Source organism: Rana temporaria, chromosome 9 (genome assembly GCF_905171775.1).
Source record: "Rana temporaria chromosome 9, aRanTem1.1, whole genome shotgun sequence".
In the NCBI taxonomy this organism is placed as follows: domain Eukaryota; kingdom Metazoa; phylum Chordata; class Amphibia; order Anura; family Ranidae; genus Rana; species Rana temporaria.
The window spans coordinates 147,915,551-147,942,602 of NC_053497.1; the positions used below are offsets into that span (position 1 = coordinate 147,915,551).

Below are 27,052 nucleotides of genomic sequence, written 5' to 3' on the forward strand. Positions count from 1 at the left end.
CTCCATTCACATCTGAGTGTAGTAATGTACTGGTGTGTCGTTTTTTTTTTTTGCAGCTTTTTACAATAAACTGAAAATTGTGTGGTCGTGCGAGGCTGTTCCAAATCCGATTTTCCCCCCTTTTTTTTTTTTCACCTTGCGTGTGGGGGTGTATTAAAAAAAGTTTTGAAGAACAATTTTTTTACTTTGTTATAAAACATAATAAAAAAATCTTTCTTCATCAGTTTAGGTTGATATGTATTCTGCTACATATTTTTGGTAAAAAATTGCAATAAGTGTATATTGGTTTACACAAGTTCTCGTCTACAAACTATTGGATATTTTTGACACTTAAAGTGGTTGTATAGGGCATGTTTGGCTTAAGGCCCTCGTTCCAAGGTAAGTATTTCATAATGAGCTAGTATGCAGTGCATACTAGCTCATTATGCTTTTTCCTTTACAGGTGCCAGGAAATTTTTATTTTTTTTGCCTATAGCTTTAAAAGAAAAAAAATCGTTTTACTAATAATGGTAGCGATCAGCATTTTTTTTAGATGGACTGCGATATTGCGGTGGACAAACCCGGACACTTTTGTGAACCAGTGACGCTAATATAGTGATCAGTGCTGAAAATATGCATTGTTACTGTACTAATGGGTGGCCAAAGGGTTAAATGTGTCCCTAGGGGGTGCTTTCTAACTGTGTGGGGCAATGGTCTGACTGGATGAAGACAGAGATCAATGTTCCTGCTTGGCAGAAACAAGATCTCTAACTTCCCTGTCAGAATAGTGATCTGCTTTGTTTACATAGGCGGCTCGTTGTCCTGACTCTCCGGGGGAAACGATCGCGGGTGGCTGGCGGACATCGGGTCCACTGGACCTGCTGATTGGGGGCCCTCCCTCCGTCCAATGTGCGTGCACCCCTAGTGTCGCACGAAATCACACACCCGACGATCAGATTCGTTATGGAACTGATCAATCTCCAGGCCTATGAAATCTGGCCTGGACCTGGTGATAACTCCTGGCCAATGGCATTCTTCCCCTTTCTCTGTGTGAAAACATTGACAGGGGAAGTGATGTTCTCTCCCTCGTGTCGGTCTTTTCGTTCCAGACCAAGAGGAGAGAACATCTAAACGTGAGTGGCACAACACTACACTGACACCAGGTCACGTAGGCACACAATTCACCTATCCCCCCCCCCCCCCCCAATTAACCCCTTCACCACCTGTAACTGTTCGCAGAGTCAGGCATGATCTCTGCGATCGCTAAGTTTTTTTTTTTTTGTAGCGTTTGACTCAGTCGCTGACAGCTGCTTTTTTTTACCTTTGAACCTTACTACTGTACCCCTAAATTTAGAGCCCATAATGGCAAATCGAAGGTTCACCAGTGAAGAGGCCTACACGTTTCTGAGCCTGACAGATAGTGAAGAGGAGGTCACTCATCTGTCAGATTCTGGCTCAGAATACGATCCTGTAGATGACAGCGGCTCACTGACAGATAGCTCTGACGACGGAGTTGTTGTCCCTGCTAGGGTCAGGCGTACCAGACCCCCATCTTCTGCTGTCGTTGAGGTGCAAGAACCGCAGGGCTCTCGTATGGAGCAGAGAAGTACTAGCGCCGCTATTCCTTCTGGTGAACTGGCAAGCACCAGCGGCCTAGTACATCCTGGTCGTACATCCAGCACTGCAGTATCACGTGGTGAGTCCCATAAGTGCAGTTCAAGCTGGTGAGGTGGCAAGCACAAGTAGTGTCCCACTGCCACCAAGAAGACAGACAGGCCCGTCGTGCCCATAGTGCCCTTTCTGCTACATTCGCCAATCCTGATTGGGTATCCACCACTTCTGTTTCCAGGCGGTGCTCTTGCCCAACTTTCCAACGCAAATGCAGTGAGCTGGCTGCATGAGAGGCATTTGCCTTATGTCTTCCCTGGTACCCCTACCCAAAGAACCCCCCCCCCCCCAAAGATGTCGTGTCTGCAGCAAACGCGGATTTAGGGCTGACACCCGCTTTTATTGTCCCTCCTGTCTTGACCAACCTGGTGTCTGCATTGGTGAATGTTTCAAACGTTACCACACACTAGTTGAGTTTTAGCGTAGGGTACAGCACCACACAGTCCTAGGCACACCAACACAGGGTCTCGGAAGATGTGTTGGCCATCACATTTTGAGACCATAATCGGCAACGTTCAGTTTACCTATTAGTTTTTTTTTTTTTTTTTGCAGTTTTTATAAAAGTGGGGAAAAAAAATAAAACTCAGAAAAACACACAAAATAAAAAATCCAAAAATAGTTGTGGTTGCATTTTTCTCTCTTATGTTCACTCTCTACTGTCCACTCACTATTCTATATCTATTCTCCTATTTTTACTAGGTTTTATTGTATTTGCTTTGCAGGTATGGTATGTTATGCTGTAATGTTTGTTTTATTGTTAACCATCAGTTGCTTAGCACAGGGTTTGACAAATTTGCTTGGAATCTAGGAGCCAGCTAAAAAAGTTAGGAGCCAGAAAACGCGCCCCGTCCCGATGAGCTCGCACGCAGAAGCGCACACATACGTGAGTAGCGCCCGCATACGTAAACGGTATTTAAACCACAGATGTGAGGTATCGCTGTGATCGTTAGAGCGAGAGCAGTAATTCTAGCTCTAGACCTCCTCTGTAACTCAAAACATGCAACCTGTAGAATTTTTTTTAAACGTCGCCTATTGAGATTTTATAGGGTAAAAGTTTGTCGGCATTCCACGAGCGGACACAATTTTGAAGCGTGACATGTTGGGTATCAATTTACTCGGCGTAACATTATCTTTCATAATATACAAAAATTGGATAACTTTACTGTTTTATTTTTTTAGAAAAAAGTGTATATTTCCCAAAAAAAGTGCGCTTGTAAGACCGCTGCGCAAATACGGCGTGACAAAGTTTTGCGACGATCGCCATTTTATTTTCTAGGGTGTTAGAATAAAAAATATATATGTTTGGGGGTTCTAATTAGAGGGAAGGAGATGGCAGTGAAAACAGTGAGAAATTACACATTAGAACTGGTTTTACTTGTAATGCCAACGGCCACCACCAGATGGCGCCAGGTCACAGAAGGAAGCTTGGGACTTCAAAAGGCCGCAAAGCCGCGGCCTCAATTACCGGCTGTCGAGGGGTCCAGCGCGATCACGTGTCTGGGGCGTACAGACGCCCACCTCCCGCGACGGACGGTAATTGAGACCGCGGCCTCAATTACCAGCGGGCGACAGGTCACAATTTCTTGTCGCAATTGCGACCTGGCGCCCGGATATTGTCGAGCCCTGGCTTAGCAGGTACGCCATTCAGTTGCAGCGCGGATTTATTTAGCTTGACAGCAACAGCGTTTGCTCCCATGATGCATAAAGCCGTGACTCCAATGCTGTAGGAGGTGATTTCACCACCACAGTTAAAAAAAAAAAAAGAGCATATATGCCAAAGCATGGGGGCATTAAGGCCGGAGGAGCGATTTTGCTCCCAATGCCGCGTACATATTGTCAAAATTCCGACAGAGGCTTGCCCGTGGATAAGTCTGACCGTGTGTATTCGCCATAACTTTTTATGCCGCCTACATACGGTCGAAATTCCGACGGAGGCTTGTCAGTGGAAAAATCAGAATGTGTGCGCCGCATAACTTTTTTTGCAGGAGGATGCCCCCATGCTTCGGCATATATAAATGGTGCATGTATGCCCATCATTAGAAGTGGGTGGATGAAGGGAGGTATTCTAATGGTGGGCATAGCCACCGATCAATCTTTTTCATTCAGCCAATAGGCTGCATGGAAAAAAAGATTACAATACATGTCCAACAAGAACCATCAACGTATGGTATTGGGAACTTGGGGGAAAACATTTTATCACACCGATCTTGGTGTGGTCAGATGCTTTGAGGGCAGAGGACAGACCTAGGGTTTAATAGACCCCAATTTTTTTTTTAAAAGAGTTCCTGTCACTAACTATTGCTATCATAGGGGTTGTTTACATTCCCTGAGATAACAATAAAAACGAGTAAAAAAAAATGGAAGGAACAGTTTTTAAAAAAAAAAAAAGCAAAATAAATAATAAAAAAAAAAAAGCACCCCTGTCCCCCCCCCCCCCTGCTCTCGCGCAAACGCAAGCGTCGGTCTGGCGTCATATGTAAACAGCAATTGTACCATGCATGTGAGGTATCACCGCGAAGGTCAGATTGAGGGCAGTAATTTTAGCAGTAGACCTCCTCTGTAAATCTAATGTGGCTTTTAAAGGCTTTTAAAAATTTATGTAGTTTGTCGCCACTGCGCGTTTGTGTGCAATTTTAAAGTATGTCGTGTTTGGTATCTATGTACTCGGCCTAAGATCATCATTTTTTATTTCATCAAACATTTGGACAATATAGTGTGTTTTATTGCATTAAAAAAAAATAATGCGTTTGAAAAATCGCTGCGCAAATACTGTGTGGAAAAAAAAAGGCAAAACACACCATTTTAATCTGCAGGGCCTTTGCTTTAAAAGAATATATAATGTTTGGGGGTTCAACAGTTTTCTTGCAAAAAAGTTTTCATGTAAACAAACAGTGTCAGAAAGGGCTTTGTCTTTAAGTGGTTAGAAGAGTGGGTGATGTGTGACATAAGCTGCCATAAAATGGCAGGACAGTTCAAACCCCCCCCCCCCCTAATGACCCATTTTGGAAAGTAGACACCCCAAGCTATTTGCTGAGAGGCATATCGAGTCCATGGAATATTTTATATTTTGACACAAGTTGCGGGAATTTTTTTTTTTTTTTGCACAAATGATATATTGCTGGAACATGCCATGGGCATATGTGGAATTACACCCCAAAATACATTCTGCTGCTTCTCCTGAGTACGGGGATACCACATGTGAGACTTTTTGGGAGCCTAGCCGCGTACGGGACCCCAAAAATCAACCACCGCCGTCAGGCTTTCTAAGGGTGTACATTTTTGATTTCACTCCTCACTGCCTGTCAGTTTTGGAGGCCATGAAATGCCCAGATGGCACAACCCCCCCCCCCCAAATGACCTATTTTTGGAAAGTAGACACCCCAAGCTATTTGCTGGGAGGTATGGTGAGTATTTTGCAGATCTTGCTTTTTGTCACAAAGATTTGAAAATTGAAAAAAGAAAAAAAAAAAACATAATTTTCAAAATTAAATGAGTGCTGTAAAAGCCTCTCGGCAAATGGCTTGGGGTGTCTACTTTCCAAAATGGGATAATTTTGGGGAGGGGTTTTGTGCCATCTGGGCATTCCATGAAAAATTTACACCCTTAGAAAGCCTGAAGGCAGTGATTGGTTTTCGGGGTCCCGTACGTGGCTAGACTCCCAAAAAGTCCCACACATGTGGTATCCCCGTACTCGGGAGAAGCAGCAGAATGTATTTTGGGGTGCAATTCCACATATGCCCATGGCATGTTTGAGCAATATATCATTTAGTGACAACTTTGTGCGAAAAAAAAAGTTTGTCATATTCCAGCAACTGGTGGCAAAATATAAAATATTCCATGGACTCAACATGCCTCTCAGAAAATAGCTTGGGGTGTCTACTTTCCAAAATGGGGTCATTTGGGGGGGGGGGGGGGGGGTTGTACTGCTCTGCCATTTTAGCACCTCAAGAAATTTGATAGGCAGTCTTAGGCCCCTTTCACACATACTATTTCAAAGTCGTGCGATTTTGCGGCCGCAATTTGGGATCAGTACTTTGCCATTAACCAATGAAAACATACATGGTGTGAGGCAATTCCTTTTCCTGCCACCGCAGTTGTCATTGCTGCTACAGCAGTGCATGAGGAAGAACAGGAGGAGAGGCGGAAAAGACGTCGATATTGACCCCTATCTTCACGATTGGCAATGATGGGATGCATCATTGCCAATCGTGAAGATAGGGGTAATTTTTCGGTCCTCTATAATGAAGAATGCTTCTTACATTGGTGGTCAGTGGGAAGAATGCTCCTTACATTGGTGGTCAGTGGGATATTATCTTTGTAGTTTGGGTCACACAAATCAAATAGCTGGGCACTCTTGGATAAATCTAATGATTTGCTCATTATCGAGGACGTTCTTCCTTTTTTTTTTTTTTTTTTTACCTGTTTGGAGCACATTGTTCCTGAGGGAATAACCAGGAAGTGAATGTGTGGTGGAAAAATGTGCTTGAGAGGGGCTACTATGCTGAAAGGATTGGGTGGGACAAGGGTTAGAAAGCTGCTTGTGCTTACAAAGATGTATTGAAATCGTGTCTATATTATTCAGGTACGATTTGCATGCTACTTGAGGGTTTAACATCGAGGTTTATGAACATAAACTCACATGGAAGTTGGACCAAAGTAGTGCAGGGACTACTTTAAAGTAGGCACGACTTAAAGGGGTGTTCCAGCCTTTTTTTAATGTTTGTTAAAAGTCAGCAGCTACGAAAAAAAGCGATGCGCCGGCCGGGGCTCCGCTCCTCTCCCCTAAGCCCCCACCCACCCGGCCGGCGTCTTCATTCCAAGTGTGGGCACCCGGCCGTGACAGCTTTCGGCTTCATCAGGTGTGTCTGGGGCCAAAAACCTGCACTGGTCATAATCTATCTCCTGGTCCATCAGCTGATGTAGGGATGTACAAAATACCAACCAGGAGAGCTCTGCACTGAGAAGAATACAATGTATCTACGTGGAAATCTTCAGTCCTCAGTGGATACGTTGTAACCTTCCATCGTGATTGAGGCTCTAGTTACACCTGATTGTGAATGGAATCGCAGTAATTCCACGCACAATTTCAAATCTCTGCAAAACGTAGGATGTGTTTGCGATGCCGTTACTTCTGATGGCACCTCATTCGCAACGCACTACACTTGTTGCTCAAAAAGGACCATGAGCGTCTTTTGGGTGACCAGTGTGTGGTGACTTCTCCTGCGCTATCGCTGTGTGTGGGATGGAATGAATTCGAAGTCCAGCTGTGGCAAACACTCGGTAGCTTATCCGTAGTTTGTGAATTGTATGGTGTTGCGCAACACCATTCACTTCATATTCTTTTGGGTGACAGCTTTGTGATTTACCGCACCACAATCAAAACAAAATCACTGCGCGATTGGGCAGCCAGTAAAAGTAATGGCATCGCAAATGCGTCCCGGCAATTTGCACTTGTGGCGATTCCATCTACAATCGGAGGTGAACGGAGTCTAAAGGTGACACTGACTTTATTTATTTTTTTCCCCCATCTATTTCATGAGATGCTGAAAATGTAATTTCACTATCGCCTTATGAGTTATTTACATCACACACAAATCTGGAGGTGTATATAACTCAAAACGGCATTAAAACCTATTCACTTGGGCTGAGCGTACTGGAAAACACAGGATGTGTTTGCAATGCCATTATTTTTTAATGGCCCCTCAGACGCGGTGCGGTTTTTACAACTGTCAAGCAGCAAAAATCGCAGCGTCAAATGCACTTTGCTGTATGCCAAATTTGATACACAAGCTTCTTTGGTGTGTTTTTTGGAGAAGAGGGAGGCACATTTTTTTTTTTGCTAAACTAAGGCCAACAATTTAGTGGAGGGGGGAGAGAGAAAAACGTTCTTTGTAATATAGTTTTGGAAGGGTTTTTTTCTTCTCTCCACTGACGGCACTGAGGTGACACTGGCAGGCATTGCTGAAGGCACTAGCAGGCATCTCTGGTGGTCCTGCTCTGATAAACAAAATAGGGGGTAGATTTATGGCATTTGTTTACTAGAAGTCGTGTAGGTTGCTTTCTACATCACCCCTACCAGAGAGACACACTCTTCTAGGAGAAATACCCAAAACATGGCCTGTTTGGGTGGTGAGGGGTACTTGAAGACTGAGGTTGAGTATCACTGTGCTTGTGCTTACACGTCATTCTACTTTAAAGTGTATGTAAACCTGAAAAAAAATGTGTCGTAATGTACAGTATAAGATTTCCTATCATCTGTGCCCAGTCTCGCTACAGAGTTAATCCATCTCTGAGCAATCTTCCTTTTATTGTTCAGTGAAATAAAACAGACTAACAGAGAAAAACCTTAGTCCGTTCTGCCCCCTTGCTGTGAGTGACAGGTTATTTACATATCTCATGCACTAGCCTGGAGACAGGCATTATTTTTTTGATTCCCACCCCCACTCCTTTTCTGAAGTCATGTGGTTACTTTTCTGGATTTTGACTGGATGTTGGTGATCATAGCAGGGTTTAGTGTAAGAAATAAATAGGAAAAAATGCATGTTGACAAGGGGAGTGTAGAGGAGGGCGGGGAGTCTACTGACATCACACCTTCACCCACCGAGCTCCAGACAACAGAACCACCCACAGAATGTGCAGTTTTTCAGTTCTTATAACAGACAGAGGGGAGATATTTGACAGGTAAGGATACATGCAGGAGGCGTCTATATCCTTATAGATCAGCACTATGGCAGTAGTTTAGAAAGGATGAGAGTGGGTTTTACATCCACTTTTTAATTCCATTAAGTTTATGCACATTTGTTTGCATTCACATGTAAATGACTGACCTGAGATGCAGATTTTTCTGTGTTGCTTTTATGAATCATAATGCAGTGAGGCTACTCTTTTTTGCAAAGGCCCATCACAAACACTAGAACTGCATTTAGATGTAATTAAAAAAGAAAACTCTGATACAACTAATGTAGTTTTGTGTCCACAATCCCTTTTTATGCTTTTTGTATAATTTTACTGTCCCCCCCCCCCCCCCCCCCCCCCCCCCCACATCTCATTCATCTGACTCTGGCTCAGCTTCTACTGCAACTCCCAGCTAGACCTCTGTGCATACCTAGAGAATTCCATTCATTCCTACAAGGAGAATGTCTGTATTTCCCAATGACAGATGGCCTTTCTATAGGAATAAATGGTTCTGTGCATGCGCAGACAAAGTGTGGCTCTTGCAGGTACATGTAGAATATAACACGCACTCTGCATGTTGCCAATGCATATAAAGGAGCTGTTGGATTTGAAATCTTGTCTATCACTGCCTGAAGTTTACACTGCTGTACCCCATGGCAGTTATTTTGATCTTAAGTTCTGTACCCCTTACAGGTCACCTCCCCCATCCCCCGCCCTGTGACTAAACGGTGAAGACTCGGCACAGTGAGCTCACCATAGTCACTCTGCTCTCTCCTTCTGTCTGTATGCTGCTTTCACTTAGAGCCAATGTGCTTATGTCCTGTTTCTCACTCACACACACACATATTTACCAAGTCAAATTTGGGTCTTAAAACCGTTTGCACTTGAAAAAAAGTTATTGGTGCCTATTCACAGTACTTGCACTCTAAAAGCATGTGTTTTTACCCTGATGCAGTACTTAAGTGTGTGTGTGTGTGTGTATATGTGTGTGTGTGTGTATATGTGTATGTGTATGTGTGTATATATGTATATATGTATGTATATATATATATATATATATATATATGTGTGTGTGTGTGTGTGTGTGTGTGTGTGTGTGTGTGTGTGTGTGTGTGTACCTCACATCTTATGCTTTAACCACTTCCTGACGACTATATGCGGCCGCAGGGAGGTTCTACTTCTCTGGGGCGTCTTTTTGCGCCCGCCCCTTCCATGTTCCCCGCACACGCTCCCGAGCGCGCAGCGGGGAACTTCTGTGCTGGCTGTGTCCCTTGGACACAGCCAATCACAGATCGCCGTGAACGGCCAATCGGAGTGGCTGTTTCGTAGTCGATCTGTGCGGCCAATGAGAGATTATCTCATATGTAAACATGAGATCATTTCTCATTGCCGGCTCACACAGACACTGACAGCGTCCTGTCAGGGAGAGAGGAGACAGAGCTGTGTTTCTATGTACAAGAGACACAGATCGATCACCTCCCCCAGACCCCCCCTTCCCCCACAGTTAGAACACGATATAGGGTACACATTTAACCCCTTCCTCACCCCCTAGTGTTAACCCCTTCCCTGCCAGTCACATTTATACAGTAATTGGTGCATATTTATAGCACTAATCGCAGTATAAATGTGAATGGTGCCAAAAATGTGTCAAGTGTCCGATGTGTCCGCCATAATGTCGCAGTCGAAATAAAAATCGCAGATCGCCGCCATTACTTTTAAAAAAAAATAATAAAAAATCTATCCCTTATTTTGTAGGCGCTATAACTTTTGCGCAAACCAGTCGCTTATTGCTATTTATTTTTTTATTTTTACTAAAAATATGTAGAATACGTATTGGCCTAGACTGAGGGAATTTTATTTTTTATTGAGCTATTTATTATAGCAACAAGTAAAAAATATATATTTTTTTTCAAAATGGTCGCTCTATTTTTGTTTATAGCGCAAAAAATAAAAACCGCAGAGGTGATCAAATACCACCAAAAGAAAGCTCCATTTGTGGGGAAAAAAGGACGTCAATTTTGTTTGGGAGCCACGTCGCACGACGGCGCAATTGTCAGTTAAAGCGACGCAGTGCCGAATCGCAAAAAATCCTCTGGGCAGGAAGGGGGTTTAAGTGCCCAGTAAGGAAGTGGTTAAAAGATAAAGTAAAACCAGCCTTTATTGTATACAGTATTCTTCCATCTGTATACTTTGGACCTATACATAATCTGTTGTATGTTTATCTTATCTGTATTGGGTGGTATCTTGCAGTAATTGCACTGCAATTTCCTTTATTTCAGTTGGGGGGGATGGGTGTAAAAGGGAATTCACTATCAGGAAAATAGACATGGCCACATCTGATTGATGGCGCCCTTTTTGTGAAGCTTCATCCCTTGTGATAGAATTTGCGGTTGGAGGAAGCATGTGGGGTCTGCCTTATGGTAGTCAGTACTGCTGAAACATAGCTGGGAATAGAAGGGTTTAATGTTCCGTTTAAAGCCTCCTCATCCCTCCTATAGTTTTATTCGGTGACTTTAGGCACAAGTGTCCTTTTCATCCTCCCTTGCTGGACTCTGGCCCATTAGTGCTATTATGTATCATTTAGGCCTGTGCCCCCCCACCCTTATTTTATATTCTATATAAAAAAAACGTTGTATTCAAATCAAGTTTTTGTTTTTTGGTGGACATCATGCCGGTCCTGAGGAGCTGCGGGCAGGAGTTTTTAGGCGAGGCAGCGGCTTCAGCCTAGTCCGTGGCGTCCTGCCTCACCTAAAATCTGCTGCCCGCAGCTCCTTGGGACCGGTGCGGTGTCAGTGCCAGACCTGGTCCCGATTTTCTGAATAGAAATGACCTTACAACTCAAATCGTGTGTGGTTTTTTTTTTTCTATTTTTCCCCTTCGTCTCTAAGGCTACTTTGACACTGCCAGCGCAGGGGCGTCGGTGGTAAAGCGTTTTTTTTTTTTTTTTTAGCCAGTACTTTGCCATTGTTTTTTTGTGGTGGTATTTGGGCCTTTAGCAGGGTGCGTTTAACCCCCTCTAGCAGCCAAGAAAAGGTTAATGTTCGCAACGCACCCTTGCCCATTGATTTCTATGGGCAGGGGGTGCTTTAGGAGCAGTGTATACACACCACTCCTACAGCATCTCAAAGATGTGGCTAGGAGGTTTTTGTCCTGCCAGCGCACCGCACCGCCCTTGGCTTTCACACTGCAGTGAGAGGAGAGGTGCCATTTTTAGCGCCTCAGCTTGACAGGAACATTTGTTTGACTTTTGGAGTGGGAACAAAAAACGGGGTACTTAAAAAGGTAACCCTAGGTCAGACTTTATAGGCACAGAGAAATAGAAAAAAAAAATACAATCCTTATTGAAAAAAAGTACATGGTTTACATTTAGCATTCAAAAAATGGGTTAAAAATCATAGAAATGATACATGTATACAGTGATCCCTTGTGCGTCAATGCGTTTCACCGTTGGGCTTCATCAGGACACGTTCAAGGTTCAAAGATGGCAAAAGAGAAAATGGATCTCGCTGTCTAAACATAATTGTTTTAAAAATTCTGATAATGAAACCTATTAAACCCTCATCTGTCCACAGAAAAGAGCCAAGGCACAAAAATACGAAACAAAATTCCTTGCAGCAGAGTCGGCACCAACACAAGGGCTCACTGTATACCCGTATCATTTCTATATGATTTTTAACCCATTTTGAGTGCTCAATGTATACCATGTACTTCTTTCAATAAATCTTGTATTTTTTCTACTTCTCCATTATTTTCTGTGCCTATAAAATCCAACCTTGGGTTACCTTTCAAGTACCCCGTTTTTTTTTTTTTGTTTTTTTTTGTACCCTCTCAATTTATGGCTGTGGCGTTGCGAGTGCTTCCTTTTTGCCTTTTGGAAAGGTTTCTATAGAAACAGTGATTTGTTTCTTTAAAGATTTCAATCATCTAATCTGGTTTGTGGCACCAGTTTAATTGGTAAACATTGACTACTCAAGTGTATGGTAGACATGAAGGGTGGCTGATGTCTCTATATAGAATCTCACCAATACTGGTCTCCTAATACACGAAGAACTGCTTTTACCGGTATAGTTTAATGTCATGTGACTTTCAGCCTTGTATTTCCTACAGGGATGAGTCGCTAGGACTGAACTAGACAAATCGGAAACCTTTTGTGTGCGTGTGTGTGTGTTTTTTCTCTTGGTAGACTAAACAAGCCTACTTCTGTTCTGTTTGAGGAAAACCCTTTTTGAGCCAATGTCAAATCTACATCCTCAAGTAACATCTGTCCATTTTTTTCACTTGTGGGTTGACATAATTTGGTGTTGAAAGACTCATTTAAGGCTTGGAAATATTGAAGGTTTATGGTGGACCCTGATGTAAGGTTTATTTCATTATAGAGAAAGCTCATTAAATCCGAAGATAGTCGGCTTATTGGAAGCCATTCAGGAATGCTCATTAAAGGTTTGGTAATTTCTACACTGGGGGCAAAGGAAGCATGACTGTCCATAGCAGCTAATCCTGACATATAGTGTCTTGGTTTATATCAGTGAAAGAAAAGAGATCACCACTCCAGATGAGTGCAATAAGCAATTGGTATCCTCAAAGACCGTGGGTGCTGGCAATGCACAAGGCAAAAATCAATGAAAGAAATTCATGGACGGCCACACTCCAAAATAAACCTAAAAAAGGTTGCCTTTGTTGTAAAGGGATAAAAAGCACTACACAGCACAGCAAGCAGTGGGATAAAAAGCTTACGCGTTTCGCACAAGAGTTCAGTGCTTGGTCATAGCTCATGACTAAGCACTGAACTCTTGTGCGAAACGCGTCAGATTTTTTATCCCACTACTTGCTGTGCTTTGTAGTGCTTTTTATCCCTTTACAACAATAAAGGCAACCTTTTTTAGGTTTATTTTTGAGTGCGACTGTCCAATTTCTTTCATTGATTTTTGGTTTAGGGTTTGACAAATTTGCTTGGAATCTAAGAGGCCGGCTAAAAGTTAGGAGCCAGAAAACGCGTCCCCGACCCACTGAGCTTGAGCGCAGAAGCGAAGGCATGCGTGAGTAGTGCCTGCATATGTAAACGGTATTCAAACCACACATGTGAGGTATCGCTGCGATTGGTAGAGCGAGAGCAATAATTCTAGCCCTAGACCCCCTCTGTAACTCAAAACATGCAACCTGTAGAATTTGTTTAAACGTCCCCATGGAGATTTTAAAGGGTAAAAGTTTGTTGTCATTCCACGAGTGGACGCAATTTTGAAGTGTGACATGTTGGGTATCAATTTACTTGGCGTAACATTATCTTTCACAATATAAAAAAAATTGGCTAACTTTACTGTTGTCTTATACACTTTTTTTTTAATTAAAAAAAAATATATATATATATATATATATATATATATATATATAATTCCCCAAAAGTGCGCTTGTAAGACCGCTGCACGAATACGATGTGACAAAGCATTGCAACGACCGCCATTTTATTTCCTAGGGTGTTAGAAGGAGATTAGAATTGCTGGTTTACTTGTCATGCCAACGGCCACCACAAGATGGTGACAGATCACAGAAAAAAAAGCTTAGGCCTGCAGAAGGCCGTGGCCTCAATTACAGGCCGGCGCGTCCTGGCACACGGAGACACAGAATGAGGTATCCTGTGTCTGTGCGCAATCGCGTCGGCTGGTAATTAAGGCCGCGGCTTTGTGGCCTTCTGCAGGCCTAAACTTCCCTGGGCGCCATGCCGCAAATTTTTGTCGCAGTTGCGACCGGGCGCCCGGATTTTGTTGAGCCTTGGTTTATATTTATACAGCATGTGTCTTATTTCTTTCTTGTAGAGGCTTGTTGCGCATCTGTTAAATTGTAAACGATCGCCTTTTTAACCACTTCCCGACGGCCGTACGAATATGTGCGGCCGCAGGGTGGTTCTAAATCTCTGACAGGACGCATATATGCGTCCTCCGCTCTTCCAGGCCACTAGAGGGCGCGCACCCGCCGCATTCCTGAGATACCGATGCGCGTGCCTGCCGGCCGCGATGTCCGCCAGGCACTCGCAATCGGCGGTTACAGGGACAAGGACATGGATCTCTCTGTGTAAACACAGAGACTCATGTCCTGTCAGGGGAGAGAGGAGACCGATCTGTGTCCCTTGTACATAGGGACACAGCATCGGTCACCCCCCCCCCCCCAGTCACCCCCCTCCCCCCACAGTTAGAAAACACTCATGGAATACATTTAACCCCTTCCATGCCCCCCCTAGTGTTAACCCCTTCACTGCCAGTCACATACAGTAATCGGTGCATTTTTTTAGAGCACTGATCGCAGTATAAATGTGAATGGCGCCAAAAATGTGTCAAAAGTGTCCGATGTGTCCCCCATAATGTCGCAGTCCCAATATAAAAATCGCAGATCGCCGCCATTACTAGTAAAAAAAAGAAATTATTAATTCTGTCCCCTATTTTATAAGCGCTATAACTTTTGCGCAAACCAGTCGCTTATTGCCATTTTTCTTATTTTTGGTAAAAAAAATGTAGAAGACTACGTATCGGCCTAACCTGAGAAAAAAAGTAAAAAAAAAAAAAAAAATGGGCCATTTATTATAGCAACAAGGAGAAAATATTGACGCTCTTTTTTTGTTTATAGCGCAAAAAATAACCGCAGAGATGATCAAATACCACTAAAAAGCTCTATTTGTGGGGGAAAAAGGACGCCAATTTTGTTTGGGAGCCACGTCGCACGACCGCGCAATTGTCAGTTAAAGCGACGCAGTGCCAGAAGCTGAAATTTCACCTGGTCAGGAAGGGGTATATGTGCCCAGTAAGGAAGTGGTTAAAACCATTCAGTTTAAAATGGAAATGAGGCAAAACATTTTGTGTATAGATGTGTTAAAAAAAATATATATATATATATATATATATATATATATATATATATATATATTCTCTATCCACAAAATTTTATGTGTGTGTATCTCTATCTCTATCTCTCATAACCCTCTGTTATGATCATAAGAGCTGGGGGGAGAAGCAACAGTACACTCAACTTCCCAGTGAATGGCTGTGCAGTGGGGAGGTGTCAGGACAAGTCTCAATCATTGGAGGAGAGCAGGCTGAGTTCCCTGCATAGCTAGAGAACTGACCAAGCTGTGCTCTCATGCCTAATGTGGTCAGTTCTTAATAGGAAAGCAGAGGGACACCAGGGATTTCACACAAAGGAAGCAATACAAAGAGAACAGGATACTTTCTCCTACAAGTAAATGGTATAGCAGGAATATGAAATGCTGGGGCAACATACCCTTTATAATATCTGTGGGGGCATATAAAGACATTCTTTCTCATCGCCTATAGTAGCCCGATTTCTCTAGTCCGGGTTGAAAGTGATCTCGTTGCTCTGAAGATTTGTTGTACAAATACTTATAAATGGGCAGAGATCTCTGGCCTCCATTTCACGTGGCCTTTGTAGCACCGCACAGTCCTGCATTGCTGGCATTGCTCTGATTCAGTTCCCATGAGGTTTCATCTGACACAACTTTGCCCATATTACTTGTACAGCAGTGCTGATTTATGTAAACTAACCAGGAAGGTTTCAGCTTTTTATTCAGTGAAACGGTCTGGTTGTTGGATTGCTGCTTCCTTTCTACCTGAGCAGTTGTAGCGGCTTCTAGGGCCTAAATGAATGCGTGTTTGTAGAGTGACAGATGCTGGATAAATATTGGCTGACACATCAGCTGTGATAGGTTAGGAATATGCAGTTCTTGTTTATAACATGCAAAGTAAACATTGTTTATATCAGCGCTTCATTCCATTATCTCTCAGGAAAAATTCCTTGCGTCTAAGTGACTGTTCTTGCTGCACTGAAAACCTTGATCGCCAAGAAGTCTGTTTCCCCTGAAACCTAGCAGTGTAGAATGTGTTTGCGTGTGGCTCATGTGAAGTAATGTTCTATTATTTAGGGAAAGGAGACAATTAACAGCATGACGTGAGCATGCCCCAGGGCCACTCTGATTCCAGGGATGCCTGAAATAACATGGTGATGACTCAATTCATTACCATAGGAAATGCTAATGATTCGCCCCTCCCCCCATTCCCACCCATGTTGACACGTCTTTCTATATCAATGCAGCAGAATACAGGTATCTATAGTAGGGCTGCAACTAAGGATTATTTTCATAATCGATTAGTTGGCCGATTTATTGTTTCGATTAATCGGATAATGGCATTAAAAAAAATAAAATAAACATATTTAAAAAATTTGGGGCCAATTTGTTGGAAGATTACAAAACACAAATTGCAGCAAAAACACATTACATGCTTTTCTGCAGCTTCTCCATTGAATTATATTGAACCAAAAAAAACAAAATGGCACCGCTTTGCGTTAAAGTCCTTCCCTTTCCAAATACTCAGCAGCTGAAGAAAAAAATCATGGATGTGAACGTGTCCCATAGGAAAACATGTAACTGAACTGTAATGTGTTTCTGCAAAAAGCACCAAAAACAGAGGTGTGACCCCGGCCTGAGATGTTTAGTAACATAATGGGGTTCAAAAAACAAAGTACAAAGAGCAAATCGCTACTGTAAGGGGTTCATTTTTTTACTGTGGGACAGTGAAAGTAATATTTACAGTAGCGGTTTTCTTTGTTTCTACTATAAAGGGCTAATTTTAGTTTTTGTTAACCCCATTATGTTTCTGGCCAATTAATCGATTAGGAAATTAAATCGATTACAATTTTCATAATCTATTAGTTGTTTTGGCCCTAGTCTATAGCAGTGTTTCTCAACTCCAGTCATCAAGTCGCCCCTAACAGGTCATGTTTTCAGGCTTCCCATTATCTTACACAGGTGCCTTAGTAATTATCGCAGCCATTTCATCTTGTGGAAATCCTGAAAACATGACCTGTTGGGGGCGACTTGAGGACTGGAGTTGAGAAACACTGGTCCAGAGTTCTGAGGTGTGTGTGTGTGTGTGTGTGTGTGTGACCATAGTGATAATCTTGGAAATCTTTTAATGCACAGGGCCCTTTCCATGGCTTGATTGTGCAATTGGTCTTATGTGGGACCTCTATATGTAGATGTCACTAATGGTTGGCCTTGTAACCCATTCTAATACCCTTTGCTGTATCGCCCGTTTTGTAATGTGTTTTGCTCAGTGCTTTGCATGTATTCTGTTTGTATAATAAAAAGACCTGGATGGATAAATACATTTTGGTGGGGAAAACTGCTGCCGCCTTCAACTTTTTACTTTTTCCCTTTGATTGTTGTCCAGAGTTTAAAGCTTTAGGCTCCATGCACACTAAAACGTTCTAAAAACACCAGTAGTTTTTTAACCTTTAACATTTTTGCAATAGCATTTTATGTTTTTTTAGTGTCTTTCCACATTGGCGTTAAGCTTTTTTTTTTGTCATTTAAAAAAAAAAAAATTAAACACCGGTGAGCCGTGTTTATTTACGTTTTGTGGTCAGAAAAACAACTTTTTGAACAAGATTTGAGGGCGTTAAGAAAACGGCCCATAAACTCCACTGCTGATAACGTCCAAAAATGTGCATGGACACATAGGATAACATGGAGTGGAGTTTATGGGCTTTAAAAAATAAAAGCCAAAGCTCAAACTGCCATTTTTGTGAGCTCCAGTGTGAACATGTAACAATTTTTGAGATCGATGGATGGCTGGATCTAGAGATCGATGGATGGCTGGATCTAGAGATCGATGGATGGCTGGATCTAGAGATCGATGGATGGCTGGATCTAGAGATCGATGGATGGCTGGATCTAGAGATCGATGGATGGCTGGATCTAGAGATCGATGGATGGCTGGATCTAGAGATCGATGGATGGCTAATATCTCTATCCTGAATAGTGGGAGGCATTCCAAGGGAGTTTTGTTGGGTTTTTATTGCAGCAGTGTCCCCACTAGGGAGACTTGTCTTTTGTTAGTCCTGTTTATCATTCTCATCTAAAGTTAAAAGATCACTAATTTTGGGTTGACACAGAAGTGATTTCTTCACTTGGGAGACATTTCCTCACTTCCTGTTTTGGCTATGGAACAGGAAGTGAAGGGAAACCTCCCCACTTGGACACAGGTGGGGGGAACCTTGAGGTCTAGTCTATCCAAAATGGGGGCGTTTCTTCTACTTTGAAGACCACATGCACCCAGGTCGTTGACCCACCTCTCCTAAAGGCCTTTCCTCCTGGCAGCATTTTGTCAGGAGAAAAATGCTTGACGCATTTAAACACGTTTTTTAGGTGCGTCAATCGCTTGGATGTTCAGTTCATTGGTCAGAATCATTTATTCTGGCCATTGAAATGAGTTGATGCGCCTAGTGTTAATGCGCATTTAGATGTGCTTACACATGGTAATCATCAGTCTGCCAAATTGCTGCTGTTTCTGGACGTGCTGCTAGTAAAGGGGGAGGGGGGGGGTCTGCCTCTAAGTGTGTACATAGGCTAACATGGAGGGGTGTTTAGAGTCAGAAGAAAAAGCAACAATTTTAATGCTCATTGTGCATGGGACATTAAGAGGTTATTTTATTTTTTGCACACTGCTTTGTACTTGCTATGCTTCTATACCATCAATTTGGTGACTTAAAAGTAATGGGCTGAATGCAGGCATGTTCCTCTCTGGCGAGGAGTAAAAACATTACGGTTTGCCATCTAGCCTATTCTGTAGGTGTCACAAGAAACTTACACTGACTGATTACCTACTGCTGAGGACATCCTGCTGGGTTTGTGTTTTGTTTACTGTGATGGAAGATGCTTTGTTATGCGCACACAAATGGACTCTTAAAGAAATGTTGTTAAGTCGCTATCTGACCAGGGTGGCTTTTTTTTTTTTTTTGACTGGAGCATAGAAGAAAGACTATAGATATAGGAATAGTCAGTGTAGGCGGGAGAGACTAGAACTTAAGTCTTAGTGCTGCAAACCAAGTTTTAAGAACAGGTCTATGGTCACATCCTAACTTTATAACAGCGCTATGATAGAAATTTAATATTGACAATCCAATAGAAGCTTACTTGAAAATACTCCATGTCATGAGATCTGCTGGCTCTTTCACCAACTTCCTGGATTCCCAGCATGATTTGCAGTTTTTTCTGCTGTTTCCTTTTGAGGACTATATAGCCCATGGTACATTTCTGACTGCAGATAGTGATTCCTGTATTGACTATGCCTCCTAAAACTCCTCCATTCAGCACCTCTGTAGTTCAGAAGGCAGGCCCTGAAATGTGATGCAGCAGTGACTACTCACAGGGCACGGTGAATACAGAATTCAAGGAGATTTGTGGGAAACTTCACACAGTAACACGATGGCGATTTTCAAATGTCAATGGTGATCTCAGCTAAGGAAACTATTCAGTCTCTGGGAATGTAAGGGGATACGGGGACACACAATGAGATATTGGGGAAGAAGCGATTTAACCTTCCTTTACCTTGGTGCTGTCCTCCTTCACTTACCTCATCCTTCCATTTTGCTTTTAAATGTCCTTATTTCTTCTGAGAAATCCTCCTTTCCTTCTGTCTGTAACTACACACAGTAATGCAAGGCTTTCTCCCTGGTGTGGAGAAAGCCTCTTGAGGGTCAAGATGCCCACTAACACACAGCTCCTTTCTCTATCTGTAAAGTAGACAGTGTGCTGACTTGCCTGCTCGCCCCCTCCCCCCTCAAGAGGCTTTCTCCACACCAGGGAGAAAGCCTTGCATTACTGTGTGGAGTTGCAGACAGAGGAACAGGAAGTGGGGATTTCTCAGAAGAAATAAGGACATTTAAAAGCAAAATGGAAGGATGAGGTAAGTGAAGGAGGACTGCACTAAGGTAAAGGAAGCTATTTAGGGTAAAAAATAAAAATTTCTTTACAACCCCCTTAAAACTGCGCAGGTTTTTTTTCACTGTCAGGGTGGCAAGAATGTGGAACTCTCCCACAATTGGTCTCAGTGGGGAGTATGAATATTTTTAAAAGACTCTTGGATGTGCATGTTAAGTGATAATCAAAGTGAGCTGATCCTGTAATCTGATTCCAGTCATTGCCTTGGGATGTGTTGTGGTGTTTGACCTTTTCTTAAAGGTGAGCATTCAATTCACTCATTTACTGGAAAGCACGCACACCATTTACAAAGAGCTAGACCTTCATTCATTGTGTCATGCTTATTTGATTGTACTACTATTTGTGGACTTTTACTTATTGAGCTGATTAGTTGTGCTACGCTATTTATTTTGTATGTTATTGGGGGGGGTTGTGGAATAATCCGCACAGTTTTGAGCTAGCAAATATAAACTTTATTTTTCTTGCATGAGATTACACTAATTTTGATCTACACAAATGTAGTTGGCATGTATTGGGCATATTTTTTTTTTTTTTATGTGGATGGTCATGGGGTTAATACCTGGCCATCCACATTTGGGGGGGGGGGCTTCCGTGGTGGTCCAGTGTGGGTAATCGTGGGGGGCCTGCGCTGATGACCGTCGTATGACGTCCAGTCAGGATAACTCAACCACCGCCCGGCTGTCATTTTGCTATAGGCCAGGCAGTAACTGGTTAAACACTGGCACCCGACAGTGACAGTAGTGCATACACTGAATTAGGCTGGCCATACATTATACACTTTTTTTTTTTTTTCCCCCTCCCTTGCCAAAAGCATCTAATATGAGGTCAAACCTAAACACAATTTATTTGTATGCAATCAAACAGGCCCTTGCACTACATGGCTAAAGATCAATTTGAAGGAAAATCAAGAAAATTGTATAATGTATGGCCGGTGCATTGCCATGAAATGTGATTTGCCATGAAATGTGATGGTCCGCCTCCATCACATCCTATTGGCTCACTCCTGTCACCTGACATAGCCTAACTGAGACTGATGACGTTTAACTATCATAGGGAGAGGATCTCCTCTCCCTGTGATAGCTGAACCTGCAAGGAGCTGTTAGCGTAGACCTGTATGCGCAGTACTAAATTTAGTTTACTCGCGCACCCAGGGAGGTCAACCCCCGTGCAGCTCTTCAAAGGGCTAAGAGAGAGGAGAGAGGGGCAGGCAGATGGGAGGCTGTTCCATTATACAGGCTGCCCATGGTGTGTGTGTGCTGCTGGCCACACAACCTGAGAGCAGGAGGAGGGGAGAGGCAGCCTATAGATGTGTGTGAGCTATACATTGTTACACCAGCAATGCACTCACTGCAACACAGGCTGCTCCTCACAGAGCTGTGCATGTTACACTGGCTTCTCCTTCATAACAGTATATGTAATATGTTACACCACAAGCCCAACACTACTGCACTGCCTGCTCCCAGTTACAGGCTGTGTATGATGTATATACCTCGACACACAGCCTGAGGGGCTTTCTCCTGCCTCATATAGCACCAGCTTCGTGCAGGTTCAGCTATCACAGGGAGAGTTTAACTATGTCAGGTGACAGGAGTGAGCCAATAGGATGTGATGGAGGCGGACCATCACATTTCATGGCAAATCGCAATTCATGGCAATGCACCGGCTTTATAGTCGGAGTGAAGAATAGGGAACTTTCCAAAGAAAATCTGACATGACCAGCACACCATGCCCCAAAGTTGTTTATCTCAGAGTTCAGAAATGGCCTAATGTTGTTGTTTTTTGATTCCACCATGAAGTGGATTCCCCCCCCCATCAGATTTTGGTTAAAATATGTTTTTGGAGTTCCTTTCATCTCTAGGTCACTGTCCTAGCTTTGTTATCTTGCTGGTATGGTGCTGTATATTAAGACTAGATCAGTGTGTCTTGTTTACAGAAGATAAGCCCTATTAATGTGCTTTGCAATTCCATTTCTTTAATCCATTTTAAGATCTTTACATACAATGCTCAATTTCCTCCTCACACGGCATTCTTCTTACCCTTGTTCTCCTTTCTATTTACAATCATCTGTTCAGCACTTTGTGTTTTCCGGGTTAGTGGTCAATTGGCAGTAGGTGGAACATTTTGAATTCAGTTGTAATTTCATCCATGCTTTATTTGTAAATCAAAGATCTTTGATATGCAGAAGGCTTTCTTTCAGAATTGAATAGTTGTGTAAGGCAGGCCATGCATTCTGCACCACGGGTTGAAGAAAAGCAAATTGCTCAATGTGCTAATGTGCTCTGCCAATGGGGAGCCTTTCCTCCTCAACAGAATACAATGGTCGCTGCTGGCGGCTTTAGCCACCAGCAGTCATAGGGTGAAAAAACAGACTGGTTCTACTGAAGATCTATCGTGGTGTGTGTGTTTTTTTTTTTTTTTTTTTTTTTTTTTTTTTTATATACTCCAGTACAACCAGCCTGCACATAAACTGAAATATTTAAATCAGTCTATGGCAAGCTTATTTGATAAAGCAGAATTCCGTCACTGTCAGGCTTTGATAGGACTCCAGGAAGATCGTTCAAGCATTCTGGTCCGCAAAACTTTGTATGTGGGTACTTTATTACCTTGTGATATCCTTGACTGACTTGGAATGCACACTACATAAAGATGCAAGCTCAGGCATGCATCGGTCATTTATGAGATGAACTGGTAGTCTGTGTGCACATCATTTGCCCATCTTATGTTTTTCCCTGTTGTCAATCCAATCCTATGAGGGGGGGGGGGGGGGGAATACTAGTTTTGGCTTTAAATACTGTTATTTTGGAATAAGTGGATTATTGCATTTGTGAAGAGAACTTGGCTTTATCTGCATCCTCTGCTTCTCTTTAACCACTTTACAACCGCCCTATAGCAAAAGTACGTCTACAGGGCGGTTGCTTAACTCTGGGAGGCTGTTAATTGGCGTCTTCCCAGAGAATCGTTCCCACGGGAACATCCGTGCGCGCTGGGTCCACGGGACCCATAGCAACACGGATCTCGGTAAACGGCCAGTGACGGTGGCCGTTTACCACGTGATTGGATGGAGCGATCACAAATGTAAACCTACAGCAGGGTCATTGCAAGTTCATCACTCTCCTCACACCGATCCAGCGTGAGAGGAGAGTGATTTGTGACCCAAACAGCAAGTTTTTTTTTCTATTGAGAAGTGCCACCTCTGTGCCCCACAGTCCACGCCTGTGCGCTAATCGGCGCTACCAGAGCCACACCAGTGCCACTACAGCCTGTGCCATCAAAATTAATTTTTTTACAAAATTTACGTTCTTTTTTTCATTTATAGCGATAAAATAAAAACCGTAGAGGTGATCAAATACCACCAAAAGAAAGCTCTATTTGTGTGAAAAAAAGGACGAAAATTTCATATGGATACAGTGTTGTATGACTGGGTTATTGTCATTCAATATGTGAGAGCACCGAAAGCTGAAAATTGGTCTGGTTATTAAGGGTGTTTAAGTGCCCAGTGGTCAAGTGGTTAAAAAAAGAGGTAACTGAATTCTTTGAATGTCACTGCGACTTGGCAAGTGGCCGATCTGTTTCTAGCTCATTATGATGGGAGACTGGCTTCCTGAAAGGGAAACACTGGGCCTTATTTATACAAGTGTAGGAAAAGAGTCAAAGTTGTCAATTATTCATTTAGATTTCAGCTTTTAGTTAGACAGCTGGTTGCTAGGAGCCGTCACACGGTTTGATGCTAGATATCGCATCCTTTGCTTTTAAAAAAAGGGTATTTTGTGAAAATGATTCTAGAGGAGAAATATGGTTCCTATGGCCAATAATTGTATTTATTTTTTAATTGTATAAATGGTTTTTAGATGCAAGTGACCTTGTCACCACCTTAAATTGCAGATAAAAGCACAAAGTGTTTTTAAATGCCTCCTTGCATTTTTTTCCTTTTCTATAAACTATTTGTATTGATTTGCAATGGGCCTCCTGAAATTGTTGGCAAATAACTTCAGGAAATCGTTTCCCATTGCACGTCAGTCCTATCTTATTCTGGGAGTATATAATTCTTTGTTACAACTCCCTTGTCCCGTCCCTCGCCTCCCTACGTAACCTTTTATGTAGTATCTAGGGAAGGAGCAAAAGGGAACTAGACAGTGAACATTTTTCATGCGGTAGAGGTCTGACTCCTTTGCACTAGAACACACCACTGCCCATCTTTACATGAGTTTAGTCGGCTGCCCTTCACACCCCCCACATAACATCAGCGCCCCCCCCCCCCCCCCAGTCAAATGGGTGTGCATAGTCCCCCTTTACATCACCTGTCAGTGCCTGTTTATGTAACAGTGCCCCTTTTCAGTGCAAGCCTTCCCTGCACAGTCCTACCAGGCAAGAGGCACATATAAGCCTGGGGTGTGCTTTGCAGAGTGTCCCGCCTGTCACCCTGCCCAGGTTTGGACTGCGGTTCTCATTTAGTGATCCCTGCTATAAAGTGATCTCTCCTGAGGCTGCTACACATCACATCCAAGAAGGCGGCACATGGCAGTAGTCTTGGGACTTTTGCATGACTAGAACATAAGTCCAGGTTCACACTGATGCAGGTTAGAAATCGTATGAGTTCAGCTGAACTCGCACAATTTCAAACAGGCAATGCAGTCCGACTTCGGGGCTGATGTGACAGACGCCTGTGTGGGTTCCTGCACAGATATTTATTCAAATTGCCCCTGAAGTCACCAAAAGTAGTACAGGAACTTCTTTTGGAAATCGGCGCTGCACCGATTGAAACGGTGCCATTGCTGGCAATAGCTGACGATTTTTGTCATGCAATTGGACATGTCCAATTGCATGCCAAATCGGCCCAATGGGAACGTAAAGGGTTGGTTTACATTTTACAGAAAAACTAATGTGAAGGTGGCCTAATGCCATTCACCCACTACCACCCCCCACCCCAGTGCCTGCTGTACTTGAAGGAGAAGTATAGCCAAAGCTCATTCAGCTGTACTTCTCGTTCTCGTTTGGATCACATGAGTGCAATTGGTTTTGCACGCCTGTGACCTGTTTTCAGTAAAGGGCGGACAAGTCCACTCTCTGCTGATGTCACAGAAATCGATCCAGGCACCACATCACGATAATGGTAGTCTGGATCCACCAGGTTCAGCCTCTCGGCGAGCTGCTGAGACTAAACCAGTCCCTCCCCAGCTCGGTGAGCTCTGAAAACCGAGTGATTGGCAGTGTTCAATCACTCGATTCTCAGTGTAGAGGCACCGGGGGGGGGGGGGGGGCCTAGGTAAGTATATGAATCTGCAAAAATAATCCCTTTTCTCGTGTAACCTCAGGGTTGCTGAGCAGTGAGCACCTCTGCAGCTGGTTCATAAATTTCAAATCCCCCTTCTCTCCATGCATTACTTCCCGAATGGGCCAGGTTGATTCGCTGTGATGGCGCTGACCAACCAGAATCTATCTGATATGTCCTGGAAGCACTGCATAGAGAAGAGCAGGGGATTTCAAATCCCCAGATTGCTGGACTGGCTGCCAGGGTGAACATCTCCGCAACTCGGTTATGGAGGTGTCGCAGGTGGATGTTGGTGGTCCCTGGCTTTTCTAATAAGCAGTGGGGTGTGTGTGTGTTTTTTTTTTTTCCCTCCTCTTCACATGCCTTTTACTGTGTTGTGGGTATCGGATTTTGTTACAGGGGTTTTAAAACCTAACCGCATTTAATTTTAAGCTGATCTCTTATGTATTTATAAGAAAAAAGCCTATAGGAAGTTGGTTGTACTTTAAGAAAAGCTGTGTCATCTGTATAGATCACCCTGAAGCTGCAGTTTCCTCCTCTTGGACCATGAGTGATGCTGGAATTTCCTTCTGACTTGCTGGATGCTGACTGGTCTGACTTCAGAGCGTGTTAATGTCCGCAGCTGTGATTGGCTATACCCTGGTGCAGTGTGAATGCAGAGTCAGAGCAGCCGGCTTCAGTATTTCTGGTGTGAACGTTTGCAGAGTGAGGGCAAGGCAGACTCCAGGTGTTAAACTGTATTGCATGATGCTTGCTGTACAGCTGTATTCCTGCTCCTAAATCCCACTTTTCTTTTTGCTGTCTCATTGAAGCAGCCTTTGTTGCAGAGAACCATCCAGGGTGTATTTGAGGTTTCTTTCCTCATTCTTCACATTTCTTAACAAAAGGAAGGATGCTGAAATCTGTCTGGGAGTTCTTAGGCACGTATATTCCCTGGATAGCCTGCAAAGGCTCTGGGGATAATGTAAATGGTCCCTCTGTTACGGAGGGGACAGATGTGAAGGAACAGAGTGCTGCTGATGAGGGCCAGATTGTCCTGATGGTGGTGGCCCCCTGGAAGGAGCTGCAGCAGGTAAAGTTTTCTTGTCCATGAACCGTCATAGCATGTCAGAGGAATATGAAAAGTCACAAGACTGCAAAATGCAGTGACTTTGGACTGGAATTATTGCTGGGGGTGTACCTGCTGCCGCCTTATATTAGGAAAGGGCTTGGGCATTTAGTTTCTGGAACATATCGATAGATGGGTTTACTTGCAGAAATTAATCTGATTTAAAGGGAACATGTCATAAAAGCTGCCATTGCGGACCTCCTGCTGCCTCTTTCCTAATAACTCCTCTTGTGTTGGTACCATTTAAATCACTGACTTGGAACAATGATGTAGCTTCAGAGTTCTGACTTCACTGGCTGCATGCTTGTTCGGTCTGTTACTCAAATTATTTGATGCAGCCCCACTAGCAGCTTTTTCAGAGGTTGGCTACATTTGTTGCTTATGACATTTTTCCTCTAATGTCCTTGCATGTCTAATGGTTATATGCAGTATGTATTAAACCTTCTTTATTCAGTATACAGGGGCTGGGCAATAAGAGCCAGGCAAATGTCTTGCCTTCTGACACTAATGGCTGTTTATATTTTGCTGCAGTATAGTCTCCTAATTGCAGCCCATAGCCATCCTTGAA

General features: G+C 43.2%; 1 protein-coding gene across 3 annotated transcripts in view; it reads left to right on the forward strand.

The window, feature by feature from the left end:
* Nucleotides 1–27,052, forward strand: part of SLC25A25 (solute carrier family 25 member 25) — a 47,155-nt gene that overhangs the window by 1,447 nt on the left and 18,656 nt on the right. The window contains exon 1 of one of the 3 annotated variants that reach the window (XM_040324814.1): nucleotides 25,959–26,448. The exons of the other annotated variants lie outside the window; for them this stretch is intronic. Coding sequence (XP_040180748.1) covers nucleotides 26,269–26,448 — 180 coding nt within the window. The 5' untranslated portion in view covers nucleotides 25,959–26,268. Of the gene's footprint in view, nucleotides 1–25,958; nucleotides 26,449–27,052 lie in introns of those variants that run through there. 3 annotated transcript variants of the gene reach the window in all.